Source organism: Brienomyrus brachyistius, chromosome 1, assembly GCF_023856365.1.
Source record: "Brienomyrus brachyistius isolate T26 chromosome 1, BBRACH_0.4, whole genome shotgun sequence".
NCBI classification, from domain to species: domain Eukaryota; kingdom Metazoa; phylum Chordata; class Actinopteri; order Osteoglossiformes; family Mormyridae; genus Brienomyrus; species Brienomyrus brachyistius.
This window is the reverse complement of record NC_064533.1, coordinates 46,916,665-46,927,673: the sequence shown is the minus strand read 5'-3', so window position 1 is coordinate 46,927,673 and position 11,009 is coordinate 46,916,665. Positions and strand designations below refer to the sequence as shown.

The following is an 11,009-nucleotide window of genomic DNA, read 5'->3' as shown; positions in this document are numbered from 1 at the left end:
CCTTTTCATTGGTTCACAACTTATTTATAGCCCAGAAACCACTGGCCACCTAAACATGGATTTGTGCTGGTAGGGCAGAGTTGCCACTCTATGTAAGGTATCCCACTCCGACGTCCTTATCACCGCCTGCCATTTCTGTCTTGGTCAGGAATATGCTGTTAATGAGAGGCTCTGAAGCAGCTCAGATAGGTGGCACAGTGGTGTCAGTTTAAACAGAAGCTGTCAGTCCTCTGAAGGAAACACTTACCCTTTAAGAAGTGACCACCACTATTCGATCCCCCTTTTTCTTCCACTTCCTGGTATCTACTTGCTAGAACATGAGAGCCTTCTTACTCTCCTTCTTGCCCTGTCTGTACCTGGTGCCTCCATGTAGTTCCGTGAAGGGCCTAGAGTTCCCCAGCTTTGATGGCAAGGACAGGCTGATCAACATCGATGAAAGAAACTACAAGAAAGTCCTGAAGAGGTACGACATGCTGTGTCTGCTATGCCACCAGCCTCCTTCCACCAGCAAGAACCTACATAAGCAGCATCTGAGCAAGCAGGTCCTGGAGGTAAGGGGATGTATGGTAGGGGGTATACTATACTGACAGAGGACTAGGAGATGCATTAACTCTGTGTCCTTTAATAAAAGGAACATTTAATAAAAGCACCAAACTAACACCCCATGACCACCTTAAGGAACTAATAGCTGTCTAACCTAAATACACAAACCTGGTTGTATAGTTATTACAGAACAAAACATGTTATTGGGCACAGCACACAATGATGCTGAGTAGATTCTGATCAGACCATAGTTGGTCCAAGGTCTGTCGCTTTCACAGGATCAGCTTTTTAATAGTTGCTTACTTTTCAATAAATCAGTAATGCAGTGTTTCTGTTTTTCAGTGCTGTCCTAATCGGTCCTGCTAGTTTTAAGTGCCCTTGATATGTACACATGCACAGTACAGGATTGCTCTCTTGAGACATGAAGAGCTGTTTATTTAAAATATAAAAAGCTATTATTTAAGAATACATTGTGTCCAAAACTGAGTTCAAAGTGAATGTTAGGTGATATTAAGTTTAACCTGTCTGTAGATTCTCTGCTGTCACTGCTCTCTGCCTTCAGCTACGTTTGCTCTTTGCACTCTACTAGTGACTCGACAAGTGTGTTCTTTCTCTGTTTAGACAGCAAATCACTTTTTAAAAATTACACAGCTGAATTTTAACAATTGTTCTGGCGTTCTACCTAAAAAGCTCCCAATAGTCCCCCCATAAAATGACAGGAATAAAAGTAGATCTTAAAATGTACTATAGTCCACTCATGAGGTCTACACAGGGAAATTATTCACTAGTCCTCTAAGATAAGAACCAGAACTCACCCAGAAGCTAATGCAATAGCAAAAGCTGAACTTAATTAGGAAATCAAAGGATAAGCAGATGGGCTGAAAGCGGGAGCTCTGAAATTGTCCCCTGACATCCTCTAGTGGTCCGGTTGTGACATGACAATAATTAGTGCATTCACGTGTTTGGTGCAAATGCGCATTTTTGTCTGTGCCAGATTTTTGGTACTAGAACATGCTAGCGATGCCTGAATAAACCACGTTACTGTAGAAGGAACTGTGCAAAGAAAACATCCATCTCCAGCCATTGTTTTACTTCCTTAACTTCCATCTGTACATTTTTATTAAGAAAGAATATATTCAAACTACTAAGTGAGATATTTAAGAAAGAACATGAAATATGAGACCGGGGAGGTCTCAGTTGTCACTAATCAGGATACTTTTGGCTCGCCTCAGACTATTGAGGTATGAAGGTACAATTAGATGAGGCTGTGAAGGGTGTTTGGTCAATAAACAGATCTGGTCCCTCTAATACAGTGACGACGTTTTGGACATGGGAAAATATCATTCAGCTGGTCTTTCTATCAATGTCTTTCCCCTTAGCTCACTGCCCAGGTCCTGGAGGACAAGGACATTGGGTTCGGAATGGTCAATTCCCACCAGGATGCTAAAGTGGCTAAGAAGCTGGGTAAGCACCGGAAATGATGTAATAATGCACAAAAGTTATTTATTTATTTATTTATTTATTTATTTATTATCAATATTTTGTTTTATCGCAAAATTTTCCAGAAACAGTCTGGAATGAGTCATCAATTTCTGTCGATTGTCCCTGTCTGAAGTCAAATAGCCTGGTTTAATAATTTTGAGTCCTCAGGGTTAGAGGAAGAAGGGAGCCTGTACATCATCACAGAGGGGCAAGTCATTGAATACAAAGGGCGTCTCTCTGCAGACATCTTCATGGAGTTCCTCTTGGATGTGAGCATCTGAATTTACCAGGAAAACAGGGGCTGTTGTAGCCATTCAGATGCATTTTTGATGACTTTATTAAGATAATTTAAATTGTGGTAATTATACTGCCCCCCCCCCCCCCAGTTGCTGAAAGAACCAGTGGAGCTCATCAGTAGCCCACTGGGGCTGCGTGCTTTCAGCCGTATGCAAGAGGACATCCGCCTGATCGGCTATTTCAAGCACGAGGACTCGGAGCGTGAGTGTCTTGCTAACATGGCCGTCTTGCTGTCACAGCCTACATGCGCTATAAAGTTATGGTAACAAACGGAAGGACCAAAACTCCTTTCTCGTTTCTTAGACTTCAAGGCTTTTCAGGAAGCTGCCAGGAAGTTCCAACCTTTTGTTAAGTTTTTTGCTACCTTTCATAAGGCAGTAAGTCGTGTTTGCTTCTCTAGAATTTGCCCTTTTATAACAATCCCAATGAAATGTTCTTAAGCAGATCTGTCTGCTATTTGATGTGCCGCAGGTGGCCCGGCAGTTGACTCTGAAGATAAATGAAGTGGATCTCTATGAACCTTTCATGGAGGAACCAGTAACCATTCCTGGAAAAATTCACTCTGAGCAGGAAATTGTGGATTTTGTGACAGAACACAGAAGGTGCTCTTCTAGGAATGTCTTATGGTACCTGTACTGTACATACAGTGCTGTGCTGTGAAGTTTTCACTGCGCAGTGACTGTGGTCAGCTGTCTTAATGTATCATTTATAGACCTACCATGAGAAAGCTGCAGGCAGAGGACCTGTTTGAGACCTGGGTGAGCAGCCACTTCCTGTATCTTCCACATTTGACAGTCTGAAGCAGTGTTTCCTAGAGTGACCAGATAATCCATGTCAGGGAGGACACCTTGAGCTGGGACAGGGTTTGTAAGACAGCGTTTCAATTTAAAAGACCTAGATTTCACTTTCATTTGCTGTGTGCTGAATGGTCAGTCTCCTACCTGTATCATGCATCTGACACTAATGTTAACGTAAGTCATTCGATCGAGGAAACAAACGAGTGTTAGGACAAGAATTGAACTAATTAGCCAAGCACAGGAACTTATCAGTTTTGTAGTAGTTTGCTCAGAAGGTTACCCCTGACATGGACTAGGTGGCCCAGTCTGGTCCTCGGGGATCCGCAGATAGTCCAAGGTTTTGCTCGTCTGCTCGTCCCCGAGGGCCGAGTTGGGGAACACTGGTCTAAAGAACAGCAGAAAAAACAAAGATGAATAATAATAATAATAATAATAAAAGAGAAAAATACTAAGAAAAACAATAAGGTTCCATAGAACTTCGTGCTTTGGACCCTTAATAATGTCACTCTGGGAAAAGAGTTATCCAAGATTATCAATATTTTCAAAACAATTCATAATTGTGCACATCTCTAATTAGTTTTAGACATAAACCTTATTGAATAATGAACATTGTATTTGTTATTCTTTAGATGTTATTTGACACACCTGCGTCCCTGAATATCTTAACGTTGTTACGCTGGGCTACTTTAATGCTCTCTGCTCTCCCCTTCCTCAGGAAGATGATGTGAATGGTATCCACATTGTGGCCTTTGCAGAGAAGGAAGACCCTGGTAAATCATGACAGTAGAGCAGTTTCCCAATCCGGTCTCCTAGGACTGCACTGGAAAACACTGCAGTGCCGCAAAATCAGTCACATGTGCAGACACTGTGCTGATGTTCCCACTGTTCCTTTAACATGGTCTCAAAGTTAAACCCTCCCGAAATGTAATCCCACCCCAGATGGCTACGAGTTCCTGGAAATCCTGAAGGAAGTGGCAAGGAGTAACACAGACAACCCCCAACTGAGTATGCTGTGGATCGATCCAGACGACTTCCCCTTGGTGAGTGAAGGCTCTTAAGTATATAAATAAAATAATGTATTTCTTGGTTAGATTTGATGTAAAGCTCCAGATTTTATCGTGGTGTCAATGCTTATTTTTTCTCTTTTTTAGCTAATCACATACTGGGAGACGACCTTTCATGTAGACCTGTTAAAGCCTCAGATTGGGGTGGTAAATGTTACGGATGTAAGTTGTACACGGCTCTATTTTTTTTGTTTATATAATGTCTATTACTTTCCCATTGTCTGACGTTCAGAAAAGGTTTCTGTGGCATCACATTCAGTACTGCTTAGCAGTTATATTAGTTTCGTAGCGACCCCACAATTCATCCTGACCTCCTTCTGGCAGGCGGACAGCATATGGCTGAACATGGCCGATAACGAAGACCTGCCCTCTGCTGAGGATGTGGAGCACTGGATTAAGGATGTCATATCGGGCAAGTTCGGCGCTGAGGATGATGATGAAGATGGAGGTGAGCTCAGCGAAGATGAGGAAGAAGAAGATGAAAACGATGAAGGTGGGGATGATATGGAAGAGGGTGTTGAAGATGAGGATTATGAAGATGAGGATGAAGATGAGGAAGATGACAAGGATGATGATGATGATGATCATGATGATCATGATGATGATGAAAACTGTGATTAAAGAATGTTGGTCCTGGGAGAAATCAGGGAAAAATATGACAGATAGACCAACACCTGGTTACTACAGAAACTCAACTATTCAAATGAAAAGATAATCCAGTTTATTTCAGTAGCTTTGCTAACCTCTTTAGCAGTAAATGGTACACTATTGATGGTACACTAACAGTAAATGGTACACTATTGATGGTACACTAACAGTAAATGGTACACTATTGATGATACACTAACAGTAAATGGTACACTATTGATGGTACACTAACAGTAAATGGTACACTATTGATGGTACACTAACAGTAAATGGTACACTATTGATGATACACTAACAGTAAATGGTACACTATTGATGGTACACTAACAGTAAATGGTACACTAGGACAATGTTTGCCAGTGCCGAGAGTTTGCTATCAAGCTCTTATGATGATGCTGGAAATGTAAAAAAAAGGCTTATTGTTATTCATTATTATGGTAAAATTGGCCTGATTTAATAATGAGTTGTGGCACTGCATTTGTGTCCCCTGTGAACATACAGGGCATTAGATGGGGGGTCACAGGTAAGACCTAGAGCAGTGGTGCCAAACTCCAGTCCTGGGGGGCTGAAGCCCTGTGTAGTTTAGTATCTTTCCCTGTTCCACCACAAATGATTCAGCTCAAGAGCTGTGTGGTAATTACCACAAGGAGCGAAGAGGTGAATCTGGTGAGGAAATGAGAGGAAACCCAAAAATGCGTAGGGCTCCAGCCCCCAGGACTGGGGTTTGACACCCCCACCCTAGAGGGAAGACTCCAGGATGTTTAATAAAAGCACTCTGAAATACGGAGAATGACAAACATTTTTTTTTCCTGTGGAGAATTCATGCTATGATCACAATAACTTCAAACATGCCAAATTTATACGTACTTGAATCAATAATTTTTTATTGATCCCCCAGAATCCCCACAGATGTACAGAGAGATGGATATAATACACATAAAGGAATAAACATAAGGCAAATAAAACAGAACAAAAAATAAATAAGAACCAGAATTTTACGTGATATATTTACAGAATTTACAGGAAATACAAGAAGTGAGATGCGTAAATATGGCAAAGGCACCTGAAAGGGTTGGAATAAATTCATGTACAAGTGATATAAAAAAGGAAGCAGAGGTGAAAAGGCAATTGTGTTCAGAATATTGGCAACACATACTGTATTACTGAGGAAATACAGAAGTCAAATATGTAGGGCAGGACGGAGATAAAGCGAGGAGATCTGAGACAGTGGGTTTGGGAAATCCCCCCCAGCTGTCTGCTGTTGGAGACGTAGCATGAGTGAATAGCCAACTAGAGGTGGATACAAAGGAGCGTGTGAAGCGTTCGCTCTCGCACCCTGCGGGGATGTGCTTCTCGTCTCAGTGAGTTCACCATTGACAGGCTGGCCTTCATTGTTCTTCATGGTGAGTAGGTTGGACATAACCCGCCTCCTCCTTCTTGGTGTTACTCCCCCAGCAAACAGCAGCGGCGAACAGGACACTGGCTCAGGAGTGATTCTAGGATCTTTAAAGGTGGGAGGCACAAGACGGCCATAATTCATACAAAGAGGCTAATCTTATCATTAGCCAATCATATGTTTTGCTTTGGTGAGTGACAGGGGTGTGTTCATTCTGGGGGCCAATCAGCTTTCAGCTGCGGCCAGTGCCCTTGTAGTCCAGCCCCTGTATTCACCCCTGCATTGGTGACAATAATGTGCAATGACCATTAAAATCAGTTCATGGTAATTTGGGATTCTTGCATAAGCAAATGAGTAACACAGGACTTGAGCTAGAGAGCTTCTGCAGGACACCTTCACTCTCGTCTTTCCATTTCCTTTCATTGTGGATCTGCAGAAAGGAAAAAAACCATAACGTTTTGGAGGTGATAGATCATGTCAGATGTGATCGATGGCCGTGTAGCTAATCGCTAACTGACCAGACACGCCCAAATGTGCAATTTGTTCCACGCAATTGTTCCCTGTGGCAAACCTACGGATGTCAGTCTTGTTCATGGACAACAGATCTGCAAACTTCCAGTCTTCTCAAAAATGGTGTGACATGCACACCTTCTGTAGCTGTCTTTATCACATCTTTGACAATACTGGGGAAGAGGTCAAAGTTCAAGCAAGCCTCATATGAATAAGCCATGTTCCAGCAGCTGTTTCTTACTCCTCGTCTCCTCGGCAGTGCCCTAAGCACACCCCCAAGGCATTTTAATTAGGCCTAATGAGCACGAACAGCTGGGGGCAGGCATGGGGAGCGAGCTTGGAGCATTGTGCAGCATCTCCGCTACGGGCTGACCCTCAACCTAGCGTCCTCACAGCATGTCAACATGGCCGCCAACACACAGCTCAGACAGGCCTCTAAACACCGCTCTCATCTCACTGAATGGAGAAGGAAGCAAGACGCTCTTTCCCCTGGTGCAGAATGATCTAGAACTGTAATAGGAGCCTCTATCTCAGGGATTACCACATTTGCATTGGAGTTTATATCCAAAAAGTAGAGATTACAAGTGTTAAATGTTCCCTGGGATTCAAACCCATAACCTTTGCACTGTTGGCACAAAATACTACTTGTTGCACTGCAGGTCAAATAACCTGCAGACAGCCTTCTACCAGCTCTCATAACTTGCCAGCTGTTCAATCTTCATATTAATAACTTGCTGGATGTCTGTCTGGCAGCAAATCAATACAGTCTGTGGACAAGCATGAAGCCTTTGTTACCCTGAAAATCTGACGTTGGGTGAGGGTCTTCTTTGGGGTGCCTGAAAGCTCCAGGCCCTATGTGTTGGTTGTGATCAAAACCCGACTGTGCTTTGCCACAATTGACAGACCCTCTCTGTATCTTAAAAGGTGTGAAAAACTGGATATCATAGGCAAGGTGGTAAGTTAACAAATCATTTCCTAGTGATCCAAAGGGTGACAAGTGGGAATCTGGCACTCAGCACATAGTGCATTGCAGTCACCTGCTGGTAGAGGTTCAAAGAAAAGGACAAAAGGTCCTTAAAACCTACTATGGTTCCAGGCCCATGCAACATCTCCTAGAATATTGTCTGAAGTGTCTCTAGTCAAGGGAGCAATACAATTCATATCAAATACACCGGAATTCTTCATCATGGTTTTCCAGCTCCTCTTTAGCAGAGTGAACCAGCTACTAGGGGTGCATCAGATAATTTGGTTACTAGCTGGCGATGTAAATATATGCTCTGGACATTGTCATTCTAGCAAAATGACACTATATAAACTACGACAACAATGCAAAGGACCCCAGTGCACATAAAAAGGTGAATTGCATAAATGCTAACGGTGACGAAATGACAACACCAGAGTATCGACAGAATCACAAACGGAATTAATTCACAGAATTATTCAAGCCCAAAGTCCAAGTGATGCTGATGCGAAGAATTCTGGGAGGGTGCAATCTGGAACATTCTTGCCAAAAAGGTTTATAATCCAAAATGAAGAGCTGACAATCATGAGGATGATCTGTGGCACGATATCAGTGGTTTCACCAGTCCAGAGAGGCAGCGCAATTGTGTAATTCCAAACAAACAGGAAACAGTGCAAACGATTTGAACAACGGGAAATGTACAAACAGAAACTTCCTCCATTTCCGTGTCTCAGCTCCGTCCTTTAACCAATACACCAAAAATACACTCTAAAGCATTAAGGGTACCGTCTGGCTCTTGGATGGTGTTTTGGCATCAGTGGGTCTTCCTGAGTGGCTGGAGGTGTGTTTAGCTATTTTTATTGTGGTGTCAGAATTCGGGGGAATGAGGCAGGTGGCATGCAAGACAACTCCAGCCAAGAACAGCATTGGAACCATCCATCCATCCATTTTCCAAACCGCCTATCCTACTGGGTCTCGGGGGGGTCCGGAGCCTATCCCAGAAGCAATGGGCACGAGGCAGGGAACAACCCAGGATGGGGGGCCAGCCCAGGCATTGGAACCTTTGTAGACAAAAGCCTTTCGAACTGAAGGTTTCCTCTCCTCTCAAAAAAAAAACGAACAAACTTGGACTAAAGGCTCATTACACAAGATATGATTTCGACGAGCAGATCAGCAGAAGGCAATGTGATGATCCCTTAGCGTGCTGATGCTCCTCTTTAGCTGGGATTTGGGTGGATGTCTGGAGCACCTGCCGCTCACCGTGGACATGGCTAAAAGCAGACTCCTCTGATCTGTTGTGCAGTGTCCTTGAATGACTGAAAGAGATGCAGCTTCTGTGGGAGGGAAGAACCTATGAGCGGATCAGAGCCTATCCCATACAGTACCATACAAGAAAGCCCATGTAGCATAGAGAAGAAGTGGGACTTGAACCCCAGACCCTAAGGAAAGCAAAAGGGCACAAAAACGATCCTTCATGGCAGGAAGCCCCAGCAGCCTCAGGGTCACATACAGAATGAAACCCAAAAGCTTTTGTGTTATATTTTAACAGCAGACTAGATAAATACACACGCGTATGCAGGAGCTGATGAAGATTAATGGGATTCATTATTTCATCTTCAGCCATAGGTTTAGTTAATCATGGCCTCTGGTTACCCACCTGTGGGAAGGTTCAGCTATCACAGTCTAACAGACACAGGTGTTTATTTCATAAATAAATGTAACAGACTCATTTGTAGAAACATTTCTCAGAGTACAATGGAACAGCTGACCTGCGAGACCAGTAGGTGTAGAGCAGACACTCTTAGACTCAACAAAAAAACACAAAAAAAGCAGAAGCATCTGTGAAAAGTTCACAATACTGTTGTTTTCATAATAAACTTGATTTTTGGTTGCTTGCATGCATGGTTTTTTAAGTAAAATTGTCTTATAGCTAAAAGCAATACTTCTGCTTGCCACTTCCGTACTTGGCTGACAGATGGCGCTGTGTACTGAAGTATTCAGGGTCAAAATTACAAGTTAGACAGGTTTCTTATTGTATTGGCTTAAACAAAGCTATGCTGTGTTCCCTCCAGTTGAACAGGGAGAGCTGTCATCATAGACACATAGACCTAGATGCAGAGCTTGGCGCTCTGTCTGATCTTTATCTTGTAATTTTCCATCACCTGTTTAGTTTGCAGGTTTCATGGTTTTGTTTCAGTCCTTAACCCTACACCCTTGTTGTTGTCCATTCCCCCTTTAATTTCTTGATCCTCACATTGCTTGATTCCCATCCCCGCAAAGCAGGATTTCTTCATTAGCCAGATAACTTAAGCCAAATGTAAGAATTATCCAATAGGAATGTCACTTACCTCTCTTCCTCTCTTCCTATTGGACGGTTCTTACGTTTGGCTTAAGTTATCCAGCTAACCAGGAAATTCTGCTTTGTGGAACACCCTGCTGGTTTGCCTCTGCCCTACTGTCACTTCTGGTTCCTTATTAATTATCCTCGAATGCCCTGCCTGTGTCTGTTGGGGCATTTCGCAGCTCCTGGTGGCAGTCCAGAACCTTGAGGCAAAACCAACAGTTGCTATATGCAGAAAGTCTTGCTTGCAAAGAATCCATAGCACAGCTTGGGGTGCCTGGTGCCAGTCCAGTCAGTCACTCTCTACATTTTGGTCTTGCAAACCTGGCATCTGGCAGGGGCACTGAACGGGACCCTATAACAGATGGATAACCCAAAACTCCCACCCAACATGAACTCGACAAGGCCCAGATGGAAGGAGACTTACACAAAGGGCAGCCTGTATCCCCCTCCCCTGCCACATAGTGCACTGGGGGCAGAATTACCTGCTGAGGGACACACCCTCACCTGGGCTGCTCCACCCTGCCCCCAACCTGTGCTGTAGCACTTCACCCACCCCACCCTGGCCCTCAGCTGGGCCTGTTTTGGGTCGTCACCATGTTAATGGAGTTTCAGCTGATAGTGTTGTGCTTCTCAGAGGACCAGGCCCAGGTACGGTATAACGAGCTAAGGGTGTGACACAGGAAACTGCTATGGGGAAAGCTCCAATCCCAAGCTGACGACCGTAACCCCCACCCAGCCCTAACCTTAAACATATGTTGTTATGTTAATCCAGAGCTACGGTACGATACTGTACAATTTATCTCCAGGAAGAATTTCGCAACATTTCCTCCGCAAGTCAGATGGCGTCTATGTTTGCAGGGTGATCTTATATTGTGAAAAAAATTTAGTTTTATGACCCTGGCCGTTTCAGCACATAGACAAAGGCGGAAAAAAACGAAAGAGGAGCACGCGAATTATTCATGGGGGT

At 43.5% G+C, this 11,009-nt stretch overlaps 1 protein-coding gene across 1 annotated transcript; it reads left to right on the top strand.

Moving 5' to 3' along the window:
- The first annotated feature begins 140 nt into the window (after positions 1 to 140).
- On the top strand, positions 141 to 5,621 carry LOC125739321 (calsequestrin-2-like). Its single transcript, XM_049009322.1, has 11 exons — positions 141 to 551; positions 1,923 to 2,007; positions 2,194 to 2,294; positions 2,412 to 2,523; positions 2,626 to 2,699; positions 2,794 to 2,924; positions 3,035 to 3,080; positions 3,835 to 3,889; positions 4,059 to 4,159; positions 4,271 to 4,345; positions 4,508 to 5,621. The coding sequence occupies exons 1-11, from the start codon at positions 318 to 320 to the stop codon at positions 4,802 to 4,804; spliced, it is 1,311 nt and encodes a 436-aa protein (XP_048865279.1). The 5' UTR covers positions 141 to 317; the 3' UTR covers positions 4,805 to 5,621.
- The last annotated feature ends 5,388 nt before the right edge of the window (positions 5,622 to 11,009 follow it).